The 20,926-nt window shown below is 59.5% G+C and overlaps 1 protein-coding gene across 1 annotated transcript; it reads left to right on the forward strand.

The window, feature by feature from the left end:
* Window positions 1-4,738: 4,738 nt before the first annotated feature.
* Window positions 4,739-8,747, forward strand: LOC128811903 (uncharacterized). Its single transcript, XM_053985848.1, has 6 exons — window positions 4,739-4,832; window positions 5,091-5,377; window positions 5,881-6,310; window positions 7,310-7,445; window positions 7,611-7,690; window positions 7,938-8,747. The coding sequence occupies exons 2-6, from the start codon at window positions 5,219-5,221 to the stop codon at window positions 7,952-7,954; spliced, it is 822 nt and encodes a 273-aa protein (XP_053841823.1). The 5' UTR covers window positions 4,739-4,832; window positions 5,091-5,218; the 3' UTR covers window positions 7,955-8,747.
* Window positions 8,748-20,926: the final 12,179 nt, after the last annotated feature.

A 20,926-nucleotide genomic window follows, 5' to 3' on the forward strand; every position in this document is an offset into this window, starting at 1 on the left:
TCAGCTGGTTCCCATTGCATTTCTAGGTCACTTTGGGGCAGTGTCACTTCTGTCTATCACTCACACAGCCTTGACAGATTCACCTGGATGCAGTCAGATCCTCCATCCCCTTCTGTCTTCTCTAGGAGCTCAGCATCTGGCTCAGCATCTCAAGTTCTCTGTTCCTGAAATGTTTTGGGATCACACCATTACTAGCAGGGCCAAGACTTGATCTCTTGGCAACACTGGAGATTAGCTCCAAGGCCCTGAATTGGCAACAGAAAGAGAGGCAGAGGCTGCTTGGAACTGTTTCCAACTGGGCCAGGCACACAGTCGGCAGAGGATGTAATCCCTCCCCAGGGATGCCACGGTGATCACAGAAGAATTATGAATAGACAAACCTCACAAGCTCCAAGGGTGAGAGCCAGTTCTCAGGACATCCCAGCCACATAAGCTGACCATGCCAGTGACAAGGGACTATAGAGCCAAGTTTGGGCAGCCACACTGACCTGTCACTCCTTAGCACTTCCTGTTGTTGCATGAGGACATTCCTCCATCCAGGTACCAAATGACAATCCCATAACCCCACTGATTCAGAGCCAGGATCAAAACCCATAACCTCACTCCTTCCCAGGGACTCTCCTGCCTCATCCTGTTATGCCTGCACAACTTAACCCACTGTCTGCTCTTCCCAGCTGATGCTGCTTTGCTCCATGCTTCTGAGAGCCTTGGCTCCCTCCCTCTCCTTCTCCTCTCTCAGGGGAAAGTAGTTCCCAAGGTGCTCAGAGCAGCAAGGCCAGAAAACCAGGGCACTTCTCCAGCTCACCTAATTGTTGGTTACTGTCCCTCTCCCTCGGTGCCTAATTAAGTGGAGCAGGAGGAAAGCCCAGGAGAAGCTGCGGAAGGCACAGGAACACGTGTGCACATTACAGAGAGGCTGGTGAGTGTCCTCATCCCCACTGCTTCAAAAACAACAGGAGGAGAATGATGCCAGGGATCAAGCAGGAGCAGTGACTGGACCTTGTGTCTAGACCTGGATGCACACCTGTGATGTGACAAATGCTTCACACATGCTTGTTGCTAAGTGATCTGCAAGACAGCTGTCAGGTTTAGAGCAGAGAACAGAGCTCATCCCAGAGGGGTTGCACTAGGGATGAGCAGGACCAGGGCTGGTGGCCAGGCTCCCTCCTGGGCTCCAGCTCTTGCTTATCTCCCACCCCAAACTTCAAACCACCCCCTTTCTATTAAATTTTTCTCATGGATCCTTGAACCCAGTCCCAGGAGTGCGTGGGACATGAAAGACCATCTTGAAACTGATTTCCTGGCTGCTTCAGCCTTGTAATCCCTTAGAACAGGGTGGAGTTGGATGCTGGTCCAGGGTCAGACTGAAAATCCTTGAACAGATCTGACTCTTTCTCCCATACTTTAGTGAGGATTTCAGAAGAGCTATTTCAGCTTTGAATGCTTGCATCAAATCTATTGCAAGCCAGGGCTGCCTGAACAAGCACCTGGCTGCAGTGTGTTAAGGGGAGGAATCCCACTCCATCAGTGCAACATCTGCGAAGCTGCGGTCCCTGGGAAGACATCTCTGAAGGCAGAGGAAGAGCTGAACTGGTACTGGAGAGAAGCCTGTCCCAGACATGATGCCAGCCCAGCTCCTTGCTGCATTACCACATTCCCATGCTCCAGCAGCTCTGGTTCAGCTCCTGCTCTCAGCTGAGGACAAGCAGCCAGACTGCCGGATTCACCCATGGTGGGGCACATGTGTGTGTGGCACTGTGTGCAGGCGAGCCTTGCCCAACACATGCCTCAGCCCACGAGGGCAGTGAAGGCAGGATCCTGAGCACAGGCAGCACATGGTGCTGGGGTGCTGGAGGTGTGCCCACCTCATGCTTGGCTGTAGCCTTTGGCTCTCCTCCCTGCCTGCCAGTGCATTTTTCCCGATGACAAATAGTCCCTCGATGTCTCCAAGGATCATGATGCTGTTACACTTCTTGCTGAAAGAAGCACTAAGGGCTGGGGTGGGGTTGGGCCTTTCTGGCTCCACATCTCTCTCCTGCAGCCAGCCTGGCCCTGCAGAGCTGCTCTGATGGAAGGTGAAGCAAACTGGCCAGGACCCTGTTTAATAAACCAGGGGGCTACACAGGAAAACTGGAACAAACACTAGCAGGGGCATTTGCTTTGCCAGGATGCTCCAGCCAGCTCCAGGCAAAAAGTTTGAGCAGCCAAATTTTCCCTGCTCAATATTTGTATTTGTTTTATCCCCGTTGCCTGGGCTATAGTGAGGGATTTATCTCCAAGAGAGAAAAGGCAGCTGGATTTGGTGGTATATGTCTTCTTTGGGATCCAGCACATTTTGGGCCATGCATGGCTGAGGGTGAGCTTAATGTGCATGGCCTGAGCTGAGCAACTTCCAACAGCCTTGGGAAGGTTTAAGCAGCAAGGTGAGCCCTGGGGTTGGACAGGACATCCCAAAGCAACATGGCATACTTCCCTGCCTGCATCCCTACCCAAGCAGAGCCCAGGACCCTTCACACACTCAGCACCCACCATGTCCTCTCCCACTTGTGCCAGTGCTGTCAGCCTGGAGACCCGTGTAGCCACAATGAGTTCCCAGATGCACTTCTGAGCAGTTCTGGTTCCACACATGGGCACTGTGACAGAGCTGCGTGCGTTTAAATACACGATCTCGTTAAAGTCTGGGTTTTAACAAGTTGTGAGCACAATGCTGTGTCATCATTAGCACTGTCTGTTGAGGAGCCCCAAGCACTGCTAACCCAGACTGTTCAGCTCTGGGGTTAATTCCAAAGCCAGCCAGCCACAATCCCTCTATGGTTTTACCTACCTGCAAAGGAACAGCAGAAATCCAGAGTCAGGTCAGGTTCCATATAAGAAAATAAAAGACAAATCAAAGAAACCGAGCCTGGATGCAGCCTGTGTATGATGTAGCCTTATTTTTTTTCTATATACCCACGGATCTTCAAGATGGACTTGCCACAGCTGGGTCTGCCCCTCTATGAACAGCCTCAGGAGCCAGCTTGCCCTTGGTGTGGGTCCCTCATAGTGTGTGGATGAGCCCTTTAGAAACCAGTACAGGGTTTGGAGGGCAAGAGCAGTACTGAGGCCTCCTGGATCCTGGCTTTGAATTAGAAGTTTTTTTTTTTTTTTTTGGTAGGTGAGCAGTCTTAACACAGGAGCAGTCTGACTTCTGTGCCTCAGTTTCCCCCTTCCTTCCCACCAGAGGATACCAGCTGCCCAGGCAGAGTCAGACAATTGCAACAGAAGATGTGTGGAGAGGGGAAGAGGCCACAGCATCCAACTCCATATCCGTTGGCATTGCCAGGGGCAATTCTTCCTGAGGGTATGAGACAGCAGCCACACAGCACAGTTTTGAGAGTGGAGTCACCAAGTTAATTCGGCTTTCCAATTAACAACAAGGGAGGTCATTACTGAGCTGCTCATGGCTCTCTGTCCTGACACATTGTTGCCCAGGGCCTGGAGCTTGGCAGTGGAGCAAAGAGGCCGGGCTGGGGGCCCGGGTGAGGCATTCACCCCCTGCCCAGTGAACAAAGCCCAGCGCAAGAGAAATTCACAGCAAACAAGGGGATTGGGATTGGTGTTCCCAGAGGCAGCTGCCTTCCTGCGTGTGCCAGGACACCTCACTTCCCCACTGAGTCCTCCCCTTCCTACAGCCATCCCTAGAGCACCTGAGCACGGCCTTGGAGCTGCCCTGCCCTGCATGCACCTGCACCTGCACAATTCCCAGCTGCACATGGATGCTGCTTGCTGTCCTACCCCTGTAGCTTTGCTCCTGACAGAAGGTGCTCCCAGCGCCGAGAGGTGATGCTTCACATGCAAACCCCAAAATTTATTACAAGAAAACTGGTCAGGAACACTTTGGACTCAAGAGTAGGACAGCAAAGTGCCAAGGCTGACGCATGATGAGGCTGGAAATTTTTTCCCATCAGGGTGGGATTTACAGGGTTTTTCTCTCTGTGGCTGGGTCAATCACATGCCTAGAGCCTGTGAAGACATGATAACCCTGGGCCAAACATGCAGCTACTGAACAGGTGTGACACACTACTGTGAGCATCCCTGGCCATACCTGTCCTGACATCCTAAACACTAAGCGTGCTCCATCAGAGCCACCGAGTCCCAGAATATCCCCCTTCTGCCAGTGCCCTTTATAGCAGCTTTGCTGGGGCTGGAAACACCTTCCAACGGGTGGGAGAGGGTGAAGAGGGATGTTCTCTCACCCACCACCCTGTGGGGTGCAGCCAACAGCAGCTGCCTCCACTGTGCCAGTGCTGGTGTCGGCAAAGGCCGGTTCTCCACCGGCAGCGGGGTCTGGCAGCTCGCGGGGACCCGGCCTGTCTGCAGGACGGGGATGGGATGGGATGGGATGGGATGGGATGGGATGGGATGGGATGGGATGGGATGGGATGGGATGGAATGGGATGGGATGGGATGGGATGGGATGGGATGGGATGGGATGGGATGGGATGGGATGGGATGGGGATGGGATGGGGATGGGGGCCAGCATCCCGGACAAAAGAGCTGGATTATTCGGTACAAGCATACCCCCTGCCGACGAGCTGGAAAAACACAGCTCTCCGGACAACACACCCTCCCCCCGAAAAAAACAACCAAACCCAAACCAGCTACAATCATGGGATAGAGCCGGGCGGGGGAGGGGGGGGGGTGGCTGGGGCAACCCAGAGGTGAAGGCCGGCTGCTGGAGAAGGGCTGGGCACCGGCAAGTGGTTGGAGCCGGGAGTCGCCCACAACAGGAGTGAAAAACCCGCCTACCCCGTCTCGCCAGGCGCGGCATTTACAAGTTTTTTCCTCAAGAGGTTTGCGGTTTCCAGCCTTTCCCACCCGGCCCCTCCGCGCAGCACCCGGGACCCTTCTGAGCCCCCCCCAGCCCCTCAGGCGGGAGGAGCTGGTGGGGCCGTGCCCGGGGCATCCCCGAGGCTGTTTTTTCCGATGCTTGCGGCTGGATTGCACTTTCCTCTCAGCTGTTTGCTTTTCTTTTTCTCTTTCTTTTTTTTTTTTTTTTTTTTTTTTGTTTGTTTATTTCTGCTCCCCCCGCTGCGCGTCTCCCCCCGCAGTGCTGCCCGCCCCGCCAATCCGGGCCCTGCGGGGCTGGGGGGCTCCGGCAGCGGCTTTAAAAGCGGAGCCCTTTGTGCGCCGGAGCCCGCCGGAGCCCCGCACCGGCAGCTGCCGGGGCCGGACCGGGATGTGCCGTGCCGTGCCGTGCCGTGCCGTGCCGTGCCGTGCCGTGCCGTGCCGTGCCGTGCCGTGCCGTGCCGTGCCGTGCCGTCGGCAGCCGCCGCCGCCGCCGCCGGGAGGAGCCCTGGACCTCGCTGCACCGGGACCCGAGCATCCCCCTCGGCAGGTATTTCATCCTTCCCCCTCCGTACCCCAATAAACGTGCCCGGCTTGCCCCGCTCGTCGTTTTGCCGGGTCTGTCCTGGTCGGCTTTTATTATTTATTTACCTCTTTTTTTATTTCGTTCTTTTTTTTTTTTTTTTTTTTTTTCTATACCCGTCTTCCTTCTTCCCTCCCTCGCACCCGCTGGGTTGGGATGGTGGGGCTGAGGGTGTTGTGCTGGGGGCACTGGAGCAGGCTGAGGTGACAGAGCTGCTGGAGCCGGGATGCTGCCCGCTGGTGGATGTGTCGGGGCTCGTTGGGGACAGCTCAGTGTCACTCCTGCTGAGGGTGGGGTGAGCACAGAGCGGCTCCGTGGAGTCTGGCATTGTACGGTGTCTCGAGTGGGTGGGATCAGCACTACTGGTTTCTGCTGCCCCGCACTGGGTGCTCTATAGGCGCCTCTAGACTCTCTTCCCAGTGCCTATGGGCAGACCTTTCCCAAACCCTTTGAAATTTGTCCCTAAACAGTCCTACAGCTCAGCTACCAGCTTTAGGGGGACACCAAACTGGCCTGGGATGTCCCTGCAGCTGCCTTGTCACCAAGTAGTACCACGAAGAGTGGCCGCAAGCAGCGACTGCAGCCGTGCTCTGTCCCCAGCCAGCGCTGCTGAGGCGGGACCTGCCTGCATCCCTCCAGCCCCCAGCTCAGCCCTGCCCCACCTCTGCATTTTGGCGAAAGCTCTGCTGCAGTCCCAAAGCTGTGCCGTGTCCTTGGAAGCAGAAAGGTTTCCTCCTGGGGTGAGCAGTGGTGGCTGGAGCCGGCTAACAGCACCACAGGCACTGGATGTGGGCTGGCATTTCCCATCCTTGTCCCTGACTCCCCACCCCCTGCACTGGGCTTGGGAGGGGATGCACTGGTGGCTCAAGCTGGAGCTGGGAGACTGGGGAGTGGGTTCGGGTACGTGGTGGTGAGTTATTCCCCCGGGCTTGCTCTTTGCTCCTGGCTTCGCAGGAGTTCTGGGAAAGCGTCAGGCTTGACTGGGAAGGGCGAGGGGCCTGGACCTTTGCCCCGTGGGAAGTCACCCAGCGAACCGTTGGTGAACTTGGATGCCATCGCGGCACTTCTCTGCCAAAGCCACCAGCCTTGCGTGAGCAGAGGATGGAGAAGACATCGGTCACAGCCACCCATGGAGCCACCGTTCCTCACCCCTGTTGTTAGAGGGACGCTACTGCCCAGATTGCTGCCTGGAGCGTGACCAAGCAGCCACACAGCGCAAGGCACTCCGGCTGGGCTTGCAGTCCCCCGCAGCACTTGGGATGGGGACGAGCCCTGGCTGGGGACCAAGGGCGGGCGCTCGCCAGCCCCCACGTGCAGGGAGGGAGCCGTTGGTGCAGTTATTTGCATGAGCAAGAGCGAGAGCTGGGGCTGACCGCAGGAACCTGCGGCTGCCGCAGGGGGCCCGGCTGCTCCAGGGGTCCCATTGGCCCCAGGGAACAGCTGAGGGGCTGTTATGCAAATTTAGAGGAGGCAGGAAACCAGTCGGAGGGCGGAGGAGTCTGAATTTCTCCTCTCTCCTTTGAATCACCAGGGCTGACTTCTCTGGCTCCAAGATGCTGTGGTGGTGCCTAATGAGAGCCTTGGCAGGGATCCTTCCAACATGGCATTGCTGTGGCACCTGGGCACTGGCTGGTCCTAGTTCCCGTATCTGGGCAGGGCTGGGCACTGAGTGTCCCCCTGCTCCCAGGCTTGACCTCCGGGAATGGCACAGCCTTGTGGTCTCCACACTGGTTCTGCAACCTCTGTCAGCACAGCCACGACCTACGGCTGTTGTGGGAAGGGGCTGGGAGCAATGTGCGGTGGTGACAGGGTGGGGGGTGGGCTGGTGGTGGGACAGTGTAGGTGCAGTTTTGGGAAAGGACCAATAGTGGCTGTTCTATGCTCAATCTCTGTTCCCAGGGTCCTTCCATGTAAGGCTTCATAACAGCCTCGAGTCACAGTGGGACTGCTGCAGGGCCCGGATGGAGGGGACTCCCCTTTGCCCTGGAAAAGTGGCACTGGCTGCAAGCATGAAATGTCTAAGGATGTGGTCCTGGTATGGTCTCCTGAAAGTCATCCTGGTATCTTCCTTTTGGCACATGCCTGGGGTACTGGGGGTTAGCAGTGGGTTTGGGATCCCAGCCATTCCCCAGGAGGGCAGGAGCTGGTTCTCTCTGCTCTGTCCCCAGACAGTCCTCTTGCACACTGTCCTTTGTCACAGCCCCTTGGCAGCAGCAGAGGATGATGTCCTTGCCCAGGAGTGCCAGAGAAACACCACAGCCCCACACATCCCCCTCACAGGTACAATCACAACCACACTCTGCCCTGCTCTTTGCACTTGGTGACCCAAGCAATGGGCACAGGCCGTGGCTGTTCCTGAGGAATCAGGTGCTGTGGACTGTGATTTCACGTGCCAGACGCCGGGCTGGAGGCAGCAGCCTCCTGCCAGATGCAATAGGAGGAACATGTGTGTGTGTGTATGTGAGCAAGAGAGGCCAGTGCCCGTGGGCAAAGCACACCCAAGCTTCTGCACTTCCTCACTCCACAGGAGGGACATGGGAGTGACAGCTCTGAGTGACAGCCACCACCAAGCACAGCAGTGTGGCCAGCTCGGCAGCATGCCTCTTTCCTGCAGACCAAGCCACAGGTGAGTGGGATGTCACCTACCAAACACTGGGGAGCAGAGCCCAGACCTCAAAGCAGTCTCTGCTATGGTGGGAGGGGACAAGCCTGGCCAGAGCCTGGCATGGCATGGGGAAAAAAATTAGTCACAGCAGCTGAAGGTCCCCATTACCACACACTCTGCCCCAGTGCCTGCTGGAAGTTCCCTGACAGCCAGATTTCCTCTGGCACAGGCGAAGCACTGGGGGTAAATGCCCTTGTGCCAGGAAGATGGGAATCCCAGCAGGATGGGATGTGAACAGCCCCCAGGCTGTTACCTGCAGCAGAAATGCCCTGTAATGATCCTGAAAGCACCTTTGGGTGACAGAGGCCAGGTGCCTGTGACACAGACTGGCAAAACTGTTGCTCCAGTGGGACACAGTAACTGGTTTTGCTCCTCCAGTATGGTGCAAAGGCTGATTCCCTCTGCCCCTCTCTGGGTCCTGGCTCCTGCTGCTGCCATTTGTCCCTGTGCCCTCTTTCCCAGCTGCCTTCCCGTGCTGCAGGGAGGCAGAGTACAGATGAAAATAGACCTACTGCGTCCCCCCTTCCTGCCTGTTTGCTTCCTCCCCTCCTGGCTTTGCCTTTCAGTACAGCTTCCCAGGAAAATAAAGGTCACACCCTTACACTTTGCCTATATATACACACACAAACACACACACACAAACACTCACACACACACACACACACACAAACACACACACAAACACACACACAAACACACACACACAAACACTCACACACACACACAAACACACACACAAACACACACACACAAACACTCACACACACACACAAACACACACACAAACACACACACACTCTCACACAAACACATACACACAAACTCACACACAAACACACAAACACTCACACACACACATGTGTGTGTGGCTGGCGTTCTTCTAATAAACTTTGACCACATTTCCATCCCTGTGGACAGAGGGGCGGCAACCTGCAAACATGCCGAGGTCAATGGGGCTGGCAAAAATGTGCAGCTGGGGGAGGGAGAGAGGCTTTCCCTTCCTTCAGCACAGAGTCAGGCTGCTGCACCGCTCAACCCCTTCTTGGGCGGGGAGAAGCCACACATGGTGCACGCAGCACACCCCACCTGCAGGAAGGGCTTTGATCAGGCTTCACACCTGGGCTGTGCTGCTGTGGGAGCTCCCTGGGGACCCAGGGCATGACTGCCAGCCCCCTCACCTGGGATGGGCCCTGACAGACTCATTCCACAGCCGTGGGGCTCCCAGTGCTGTGCCTATGCCTATGTGCCTGTGCTGTTCGGGCTGGCCCCTGAACCTCTGTCAGCCACAGCCTGCACTCCACACACCCCAGAGAAGCCAAGTTCCACTAACACAGAGGCAGCAAGGTGACATCAAATGTGCTCATCCCACAGCTCCCCCACTCCATTTTCCCTCAAAAAAAAGGCACAACTGCCCAAAATTCCCTGTAGAATCCACCCATCAGTATTTAGGCTGACAACACAGGGGCTGTAGTGATTTGTCTGACATCGTTTTCCAGAGAGTTCCCCTCTGGCCTTGGTGTTATCAGTGTTTCTATGCTCTCTCGGCAGTGGGGTGCCTGGGGTGATGGGGACTCCAGCCTGTACTGTTGGAGCTGCCCATGGGCTGGGGACAATGAGTGGGTAACTCACAGTGCCCCGTGGGATGCTCTTCCTCCACTTCGTTCAGTCTAAAATGTAATTTAATTATTAAAACACACTTTGGGAAGAGCTTCAGGTTGAGCAGGCCAAGGACAAAACCCTCCCAGACTCTATAGCAGTGGTGAGTCTAGGGACTCAAAGCACCTTCACTGCTTGGTGAAGGTGTGACTCTTGTACACGGCCTGGGACAAGTGTTCCTTTCTGTCCCCAGGATGCAGGCAGTGCTCTGGGGGGAGCACAGAGGCACTCGATAGGGGTCAAGCTCACCTTCCTGGGATGTGACTCCTCTGGGGCAGTGGCATCTACTTCTGGGCAAGCAAGGGCTGCTGGGCATAGGGAGATGGCCCCCCAAACACGCTGCTCCGCAGTGCAGGCATGCTGCCTGCAGCAGCCACCCAGCACGAGCCAGCCATCCCTCCGCCCTTCCCTACTGTCACCCGGGCTCCAAATGGGGTTTTATTGCGTCCTGTTTTGCAGCGGCAGCAGGGCCGGGCCGTGGCAGGGCTCTGGCAGGCCGTGTCCCCCCAGCGCCGGCCGGCCGGGCTGTGCTGGGGCGGGGGTGGGCGCAGCTCTGCCCGCTCCCAGCTTGGGCCGCTGGCCGTTAACGCTGGAGCTTTATGCTCCTTATCGCCAGGACGTGGTTTATTCCCAGGAAGGAAGCCAGGCAAGAGCACGCTATTAAAATGCTCCAGTGGCCTTTGCAACGGGAAGCCCTCGGGCTTTGCCAAGCAGATGCCTCAAATTAGGGTAGGGGGATGCAAGGAATGGCCTTTGAGCGCCAGAAGGCTGCCCCAGTGCCCCACATCGCCTCCCTCCCCACTCCCCCACCCCGGGGGGGTCCCTGGGCTGAGCAGAGGGGAGCGCGGTGGCCCCCCCGTCGCGCGGAGGAGGCAGGAAGGGCAGATTGAGTTATCTCCTGTGCCGGGGGGCTGAGGGCGGGCGCTGCGCTGGCACCCAGCCCGGCGGCAATTACTCCAGCGGCAATTACTCCAGCGGCATGGTGCGCTGCGATGATGCCACGCTGCAGGAATGGCAGGGGTGGCTCGCCTCTGTTCCTGGGGCTCCCGCGGGCCGCCAGGCTGGGACTGGGCTCATTCAGCCGTGCCCTGCATCCGGTTCTCCCAGCCCGCGTGAGGAGTCCCACATCTTCCCGGCTGTGCACCCCAGGAATGTGCTGCTCTGGATGTTTCCCCTCCCGGCTGTGGACAGGGAACTTCTGCCTTGCAGTAAGCGTGGGGAGATTCCTGTGACCTGGTGTCCTGGTCCCTTCTTGCTTTGTGCTCGTGAGCAGGATCGAGCTCTCATTTCCACCACACACTGCACATTCCTGGTCTTCCCGGTCACAGAGGGGAGCCTGAAAATGGATCTGAAGGTGAAAAGAAAACGAGTCCCTTGCCTATCCCTCTCCCAGGGGATTGTAGACAGCTATGCTGGTGGGATGTGGTGTGGCACTTTCCAGCCTCTCCTCAACCAGAATTCACTTCTCTTTCCCCAACTACAATATTTATGTCTCTCTGAAAAATATAACTCCTGCCATTGTCCTGCCCTGTGATACCCAGGCAGCAGAACGCAGTCCCTGCCACACTGTGACAGCTGTTTCTTCCCACTGCACTCTCTCTGTCCTGCCTCCCATTTGCCCTGGGCTCCCAGTTGCCCTGGTGGATCCTGAGATTACAGCTTTTGGTGAGCTTCCCTCCCTCACATCCCAGGGTGCTGGCTTAGACTCCCAAAGCTGGGATGCTCACACATCTCTGTCACTTGCTCTGTTTTTCTTCTCCAGCCTTGGCTCTGGGTCAGGGTTTGCTGTTGCTCTACTTCACAGAAGGACCCTCAAGCCCCAGCACTTGTCTAGCACTCAGGGCTCCCCCCCAGTCATATTTCTCCTTGCAGACCCCCATTAGCTCTGCTGCCTGTGCCTGCTGACCGTCCCATGGGATTTCCACATGGGGACGGCCACCTGCCACCCAGCCTGCTTCTGCTGCAGCATGCAGGGAGCTCCTACTGCCCTCAAGTGACCTTGTTTGGGGCCTGATGGGTATTAATCTGTGCTCAACAGGCCACTGGGTGAACAGGCCAGCTGGTACTTGAGGGGTGGAGAGGCATAAGGGTAGCAAAGAGGGAGCTGCTCCTGGACAGATCCGAACCAGGGCTAGAGATACAGGGAGAGCTGAAGCCTGTATTGCAGCACAGGAGAGCAGCTGGTGAGGGGGAAAGGTGACCCTGGTCCCCAGGGCCACCACTGGACCGGGTGCTGGGGGATGTGGCTCTCCTCTCCCGTGCTCCCGGGCGCTGCTGCAGGAGGCTGGCACGCAGCGTCTGCCCGGACGCATCCCGGCGGCGCAGGGCACGGGCAGGCCAGCGATGCCCCGGGTTCATTGCGATGCTGAGCTCCTTCGCAGGGAGGGGACGCAGAACGGAACTGAATATTTAATGCCGACAAAGTGCCTTGATGCTGGTGGCTGGAAGGCGCCAGGGAGGGACTGGAGCCGTGATCAGGGTACTGCTCACTGTGCACAGCTCACGCAGAGCAGGGTGGCACCAGCGTGTCCTCTGCCTTGCTGTTTTGTACCCTCAGCTGATGAGGGTGGATTTATGGGTCGACAGACCTGATTGGCACCCAGCAGGAGCACCATGGGGTAGAGTAGTGGGGCACAACAGGGGCTGGGGGCTCTTGCATGCAAAAGCAGGGGCTGTGAGGCTGAGGATGGCACCAGGCACTCGTCCCAGACTGTTTGCAGTGAGCTGTGCCCTGCACTGCTGCTTGGAATGTTTCTCCTTGGAAGGATATGGGGGGGAGGGGGGCAATACAAGCCCTGTGCAAGGGGAGATGTTTTGCTTGCACCCAGCTTAAAGAATGAGTGGTGCCCAAAACCAGAGTGACCTGGGAATGACTGGTGTGTAGTGGGAGGTGGAAGAGACAGGGCTGTCATTTCCAGGACAAGATAAACCTGAAAGGGGGGACAGAATAAAAACCAGGTGGAATACGAGGGAAGGAGTCAGGAATGCCACGGGCTTCAGAGGACAGGATGAGGCCCTTGCATAGAGTCCATGGCAAGGAGGGCTGGGCAGGGCCAGGGAGCAGCATCCCAGCTATCTCCTGCATTCCCAGCCACACATGCCTTCCAGTGCCACCATTCCCTCCATTTCCCCTCCCTGGGGCACTCGGGGCCATACCCATGGGCACAGGTTGCAGGACAGGGCAGTGGGGACTCCAGGCTCTCCTCCCAGCCCTAATGTTGGTTTCAGTGTGGCCAGTGACTGGGGCACGTCTGGGACTGAAATGCTGGAGAGAGGAAGAAGAGCAGAACCACTCTGTCTGGGGACCCTGCTGCTTGTGCCCATGGGAGGGTCCGGTCCAGCCTGCCTGTGGGCCAGGGCTGTGCCCCCTGCCATGCACTGCAGTCCCCTCTGCTTGCCCTCAGATTCACCCCTCTGCCCTCACACCGAGGGAAAAAATGCGGGACACAGCCTGGATGTACAACATGGATGCCAGATGTGTGTGCCAGATGTATGTGCCCCCACATGCACACTCACACACCCCTGAGCCACACACAGGCTCCCACGCACACCCCCTGGTGCTGATGTGCACAGGTGTGCACACTTGCACACACTCCTGCTGTCACACCCCCACAGCCTGGCACCCTCACAGCCATGCCAGCACACACGGTGCCACGTGTGCAGACACACACCTGCACTGTCACACCTGAGCACATGGCCACCTGTGCCGGCTGTCCTGTCACCACGCACCCACATGCCCATCACATGTGCCATGTGCTCTCCCATGTGCCCCAGTCTGTGCACAGACTGCCACACCGGTGCCCCACTCCTGAGCACACGTGGTCACACCCGCACACAGGGGTGCACACACAGCCCCTGTCCGAGCCTCCCCTGCACAGGTGCTTTGGGCACCACCGCAGGCCGGCTGAACCCCGCACACGGGAGGTGCTGCTTCTACCGGGCTGAGACCGCCACAAGCTCATCGCACGTGGACTCGGGATAGGTCTGAAATGACGCCGCTCGTCAGACACAGCCCGGGCATAGCGGGGGATGCCCGCGGGGTGGGGGACGCCCGTGGGGCGGGGGGACCGGGGAACACGCGTGCCCGGCCGCGGGGCAGGGGCGGACGGGGGCCCTTTGTTCCTGCCTCCGCCGGTCCTCCATGATGTGAAGAGGGCGCGGGTGAGGCCGGCGCTGCGAAATGGCGGCCGGAGGGGCGGGATCGGGGGAGGAGGAGGAGGGGGAAGGGGAAGGCCGGGCGCCCTCCCCGCGCTCGGCGCCGCGCACACAAAAGGCTGCAGGGAAAACACGGAGGGCAGCGGGGGGTGCGGAGTGGCCTCGCCGGGGCCCTCCTGCCCGGCCCTGCCCTCCCAGCTCTGTGTGACCCGCTCCCGCACACGCTCGGCAGGTCCCCGTGCCCGGGCCGCATCCGCGTGTCCCGCACCGCATCCCCGTGCCCGCGGGCCCGTCCCGGTTTGGGGGGCAGTTCGGGGTGCGTGCCCAGTGCCGGCGCGTCGGGACGGCTCCGTTCTGCTCAGCACAGCACAGCCCAGCCCAGCCCAGCTCACGGCACAACCGAGCTCAGCCGTCGGCAGGGTGCCGCCGGTACCGGGACTCCCGGCCGTGCGTGTCCCGGGATTTCCCAGGCAGAGCCGTGCTGCGGCGGGCGGTGAGTCCGGGCACAGGGCGGTTTTGTGCCGGGCTCTTTGTGTGAAGGGGTGACACGGCCGAACACTGGCACCCCACGGCCGGAACCTCCCGGGCAGCGAGAGCCTTTCCCAGCCGCGTGTCAGGAGGACGCGTGGCACCGCTGTGCCCGCTCCCTTTGCCTGTGGGGATGGGGCCGCTCCTGGGGCAGAGGCAGGAGGTGGGGAGGGGACCCGCCGGGGTTCCCCAGCAAGTCTGGGCTCCTTGGCAGGTAGAGCCGGTTTGGAGGAGCTGCGGGGCCGGGGAGGCTCCCGAGCCTCCCGCCCGGGCCAATGGCAGCTCCCCAGGGCGCACAGCACCCACGGGGAACTGGTGGGGAGCCTGGGAGTGACCCATACACGCGGGGCAGACCGGCAGGGGGTATGGGGACAGAAGCCCATAGAGCTGGGAGAGGGATGGACCAGAAATTGCGGGTCTCCCCCTCTCTAGTCTTCCCTCTCATCTCTGCCGCGCCTGCGTGTGCTGAGTTTGTTCGGGTCTCAGCCTCATGAAGTGAGGATGGGGACACGCTGCAGCCCCTACCCCACACCTGCAGGTGTGAGTCGAGCATCTCGCATTCTGGGCAGGTTTGTTGTCGCTGCAGGCTGCGGGCAGGGACACCCAAAAATATGTAGACACAATAGGGGAGGGGGGAGCTGCCCACCTACCCAAATCATACACAGACACACAGACCCTGCAGCTTTTCCGACCTGTGCCTGCTTCCCTGCCAACAGCCCAGCCCCTGCAGCAAAGCCCCCTCCTCCAGCGCCACCGAGGTGCTGATCCACCCCCTTGATCTTCTCCAAGAAAGCGTTGGCACAGGCAGGTGTCACCGTGGCTGTCACTCTCCTCTGACTATGGTGGGGGACTCTGCCTGGCACAGAGGGAGGTGTCCCTTCGTGAACCCCCCTCCATGTCCCTGCGCACGGAGCAGGTTTGTGTCCCCAAAAGGTGACACGGAGGCAGGGCACCATCTGGTGGTGCCTGGGCACAGCACTCGCCAGCCCACACGAGCACTGCCCACCCACACGCGCTCCCAGTGAGGCCCCATGCGCTCTGCACACACGTGCGTGCACCCCGGTGCCCAGAACTCGTGTGTGTGTGTGCACACACGTGCCCAGAGCGCACACACGTACGCACGACCCCACGTGTTAACGCACACCTCCGTGTTTGCACATGCGCTCGCCCGCGCATGGCTGCAGGCACCCGCAGGTGGGTGCCCAGCTGAGCCACCGGTGCCCAGGTGAGCCCACGGGTGCTGGCACAGCCATGGGGCGAGCGCGAGGCTCAGTGCGCCACCTGTGCCACGCGTGTGCCATGTCTGAGCACGCACACACAGGTAGGTGACGTGTGTGCGTGCAGGTGAGTGATACTGTGCCCTCTGAGTTTCAGCCGGGCAGGCAGCACTGAGAAGGTGAACACAGGGCATGCCTGCTGGATTCCCTGCTCCTCTGGGTTAGCAGGGCTGGACTGGCTTTTATTGATAGCAGGGATCGCCCTCCTTGAACCTGGGGAGTCATGTTCAGTTCTGCCCCAAATTCCCTGGGAGGACCTTGGCCCTGTGAACCCTTCCCGCTTGCCCAGGACATAGGCTGAGGTGACCACAGGTGTGAGACATCGCCGTCCATGGAGAGCAAGGACAGGGCACTTCCTGGGGCTCCAAAGCCCGCCAAGGCAGCGGCTGCTTTCCAAGGGGTGTGTTCGGCTGCAGAGGTTTTGGCCGCCAGCCTGGCTCGCACAGCTGGAGAGGGAAAAGCTAAATTTAAAGGTGTCGGGGGGGCTGGGTGAGGCTGGCTGGCATGGGGCTTCTCCCTGGCCGCCTGCACGGGAGGCACGGGCATGTTTTCGCCGCCGCGCCCTTTCTTTCACTGGGGAGGCAGAGGCCTGACGGGGAGAAGCGCCGGTTTCATCAGCGGGAAATGAGGCCGAGGACTGAGCTTGAGCAGTGCCATGTGCCCCAGCAGGGACGTCCCTGCCCCAGTGCTGCCCTGACCTGTTGCATGCACGCACCCCCAGACCCACACACTGCCTAGCAGCTGTACTGCTCACACCCAGCGACACACGTGTCCGCTCGCACAGCTGGACACGTGCACACAGCTGGACACCCTGACACCCCCCCAGACTCCTTCACCTGGGGTCAGCCCCTCCCACATGCACCCCACAGCCCTGATCACACAATTTTTGGGTAATAAAAGTACTATTTGAGGGTATTTACAACTTTTATTTAAAAATCCCTTTCCCAGATAATTTTCAGGGCTGTAATCCAGGCACAAGGTGTGTGTGTGTGAGCCTCTTGTAGACAGGATGAAGATTTAAGAAAACCAATAGCAGGAAAGTAGGGGCTCCATCAGGCCCTGAAAAGTGATTTTGACTGCACTGGCCCCCAGGGTCAGTGAGAGCACCCAAAGTTTGGGGAGCAGGGAGGCATTGAGCCAGTGGGGTGTCTATGATGCCACCCCAGCTCCTGCAGGTACTTGGGAGCTACGTGGGTGCTCCCACCCCCCAACCACCAGACTCGGGACCCGGCAGGCGCCAAGCAGACTTGGGAGTTTGCTAAAATGAAAATAGAAAAAAAGCCTGGGACATCATCCAAAACTGCTGAGTGTTAATTAATTCGTCCCTGTGATGTGATCTGCCCTCAGCCCCAGAACATCCTAACATAGTCACAGCCGTGGCCGCCCTCCCCAGCCTCCCTGCTGGCCACGGCCTTATTTTAGAGAAGAGGTGGTGCAGCTGCTCTCCCAGCCCTTGAACACCCATGGGTGCTGAGGGCCTTGAGATGTGGGTCATGGAAGGAGGGCAGCCGTGCCAGTGTGCGTGTGGCCTTGACTATGGAGCCACAGCCACATCTGCCCTACAGCAGCCTGCCAGCTCCACAAAAAAAACAGCCCAAAATTCCCATGGGAGCTGGGACAGCACAGCAGTGGGACACCCCATCACCCCTGCGAGGTTGGATGGGGTCCCACTCATCCCTTGTTCCCCCCCAAGGTGAAATGAGAGCATCAATATGCTGGGTCTGGCAGGAGTCAGGTGCTGACACCTCCCCTGAGGCTCAAGCAGGGCTGCTTCATTCGCCCATGTCTCACCACCACTGTGACCCAAAAACTCCTCCTGCTCCTACACCCCGTTCTCCTTCAATGTGACAAAAGGCCAGGCACAGCACCCCAGCCTGGCCCTTGACACAGAGTGCAAAGCAGCTCCTTCTGCCTCTGCCTGTTCCTGTCTGACTTTTTATCCCCGAGGTCTGGGGATAAGGGCTGTGGCAATGCTGGTGAGCTGGGGACTGCTCAGGGTCTGACTCTCTGCAGTGGGGACGTTCCAGTGTCACGGGGCTGGAGACAGTGATGCCACCTTGCAGTTTTCTCCACAAATCCCCATCTCTTGAAGTCCTGAGATGGGGGCAAGTGAAGCCAAGCCCAAGCTTTGCCCTGGGAGAGGCTATACCCTGTAAGTGAGAGTGGGACTGGCTTGGGGGGCACCAGCTATTGCTTTTGGGGCTGGGGTTGGGCAGCAGGGAGGGGGAGGCAGGGGCGAGGGGAGCAGGCAGTGCTGTGACTCAGCCGGGGGTGGCAGCGGGTGAGGTGTTTGTGTTTAGTTTCTAACGTTACAGTTTCCACAGCGCCGGGAAGCAGCCCTTGGGGGGCCATGGGGGCCTGGCGACACTGAGGGCGGGATGGGGCAGCAGCTGGACCGGAGAAGCTGTTCTGTAGCTAAGGCCACAACAGCTAAAAATACTGCGGGCCATTGTCACCAGCAACAAAGCCACTGGCGTATTTTCAGCATTATCTCGGTTGCCATCAGCTCTGCCGCCCTCCCGGGAAGTGCTGTGCCCACTCCACCCGGGTACTGCTCTCCAAAGAATTGGACAGGGCCTCCCACCTGGCCCTGGGTGCAGCCACTGTGCCTCAGTTTCCCTCCTGCGCATTGTTCTATGGTGCCACCCCCCATGCCACCACTGTCATCCAACTTCTTTCACCCCACAAAGAGCCCTGAGCTGCCACACTCATCCCCTTCAAATCCACGGTGTCCCCTGCCTCTAATGAGTGCCTGGGGACACATGGCTCACAGGACAGCCATCTCCATCCAGGCAGCTCCAGTCTAGCCCAGGCAGCTGGAAGGGAACAGCAGAGACTGGAAGCAATGAGTTGGCCAAGTGTCACCAGGAGATTGGTGACAGCCCCTCCTCCCTGCTGGGCACCAGCCCTCCTCCTCGGCTCATTCCAGCAGGCAAAGCCAAGAAGGCTGCTAGGCTGCCCAGTCCAGCCATGCTCAGCAGGGAGCTGTCACTGCTCGCCCTGGGTGAAGCGAGTTGGCGCGGTCTCAGCACAGAGACCGGGTGGCCAGGGAGGGCTGTGCCAGGCTGTGCAGGCACTGCCAGCAGCTGGGCACTGCCCCAGCCCCAAACCACCAGGATAACACTGGATTTGTGCAGATTTCCCCACTAAAACAGGCAGTGAGGGGGGTTTAACTTGCCTTTTCCCTGCCAGAGCAGCTCAGCTTCCCTTCCTTCCGCCAAGTCGTTCTCCACCACGGAGAGAACAGATCAGCATCAGCTCCTCTGCAGCAGCTCAGGGAAGGGACGGGGTGGTGGCAGTGACCCAGAACTGGGCTCAGGAGGTGGGTGGCCAGACAGGTTGGATCTGTGGGTGGCCTGTGGCTGCCCACGGGCGCTTTGCCGGGCGGGGGGCACAGCCAAGGCAAGCAAAGAGTCCTAAGCTGGGACTGCTGTGGCCCTGCTGGCATCCCTTCCCAGCCAGCTGGGAAGTTTAGGACCAGGGCCGAACAGGAGGGACTGGTCACCCCTTCCCTGTGCTCCTCAAGTACCTGCTGAACCTCCCTGTCCTCATAACAGCCCCAGCATGTCCCATAGTGCACACTGGGAGACCCTTTTGGTTTGCATGGGGGGTGGCTCTGCACCCCTCTCCCCTGACCCATGCCCCCTTGACATCCTACCCCACTCTTATCTTGGGGTCTTGCTTGCTCCAGCTGCAGATCCTTGAGCAGAGCAATCTCTCCCTACAGCACAGATGGTCCCTGTGGCAAGGGGAAAGGGAGGTGAGACCTGCTTTGTGATAGCCAGGGAGCCACACTTCCCTGGGGGAAGACACATGGATAGGGCTGTGTCCATGGTGGGACTAAATGCTACTGCTGGGGCATCTGTGGCTGGGGTGGGGGGAGGGTCGGTCATCTACACCCCAGAAATGGGAGACCTGAGGGCCACCCCACCAGCAGCACCCCTGGAAGCAGAGACTGAAGAGTGAGTGGAAGAAAGGGGTCTGGTAAGAGCAGAACTCTGCACGTAGGTAGAGGGGGATGCTGGGGAGCAGAGACCAGGAATACGGGAATTATTGTGGGGGGAGCTGTGGGGGCCAGGCAGACCTTGCAGGAGCAGATATCTGGGGCGGGGAGCGGGGGAGACCTGCAGCGAAGTGGGGTGTGTGAGAATACATCCGCCACTGCAGTAGGGATTGAAGGGCGGGGGGGAACCGGGGTCCTTCCTCAGCCTTAGTCCTGGTCCCCGTTCCCCGGCAGCGGGGCGGGGAGCACGCAGCCCCCCCGGCCGGGCCCCGCGGTGGCGGCCCGGGCGAGCAGGAGGCAACGGCGCGGGGCGGGGAGGAGCGGAGGAGAGCGGCGGCACCGAGACCGGTCCCGGCGGCCCGAGCACCGCGGTGGGTCGGTACCCAGCGGGCTCCGGCGGCCCCGGCTCCGTGGCGGCTCCGGTACCTTTGGGCGGCTCCGCACCCGGGCAGCTCGGCACCTCCCGTACCCGCGGGCGGCTCCGGTACTCCTGGCAGGCTCCGGTACCCCGGGTGGCTCCGGTACCATTGGAAGGCTCCGCTGCCCCGTGGCGGCTGCGCACCCCGGAGGCTCCGGTGTCTCGGCTCCGGGCGGAGGCGAAGGAGGCAGCGGCCGCAGCCAGGCAAGCGGGCGGGGGGGGCCGGGCCGGAGCTCAGCCCCCGACTCCCGGGACCCTCGCCCGCGCCCCCTCCGAGGGCAGGGGGGCACCCAGGGAGGATTCGCTGTAGGGTGAATCCGGGGAGGGCAGGGGGTATATACAACCCCCACGCCGAGAGCGGGCCGGATCCGGGATTTGCACAGAACAAAGGACCGTGGAGGGTGTGTATGGAAAAGTACCGGCGGGAGGGGAGCGTTGATTGTCTGCAAACTGGGCTGGGGGCGACGGTGCGTGGTGCAAGGGCTGGTTGTGCCAGGGCAGCATTTCCCCCCCTCCCCGGGCTGAGAGCTGCTCATGGCTGGGGGCTCTGCAGGGAACAGGGATTGCAGCCATCCCCACATCTGAGGGGGTTCTGCCCCCCCCAAGTCATCCTACTTCAGGTTTAATGGTACAGAGGGGCTGCGGGATTTGGGAATTTGCATCTGGGTCAGGGGGTGCAGAGTGCCCGGAGTGCAGCAGGAAGGGGTGAATGTGTAGGTGGGTGTGGGGGTCTTATGCAAGGCATTTGTGGTGCTGTACGAGGTGGGCTTAGGGGTGTTGTGCTTGTAAAGGAGGGCCTGGGAGTGGCTGGGGA

This window comes from Vidua macroura, chromosome 10 (assembly GCF_024509145.1).
Source record: "Vidua macroura isolate BioBank_ID:100142 chromosome 10, ASM2450914v1, whole genome shotgun sequence".
Classification (NCBI taxonomy): Eukaryota; Metazoa; Chordata; class Aves; order Passeriformes; family Viduidae; genus Vidua; species Vidua macroura.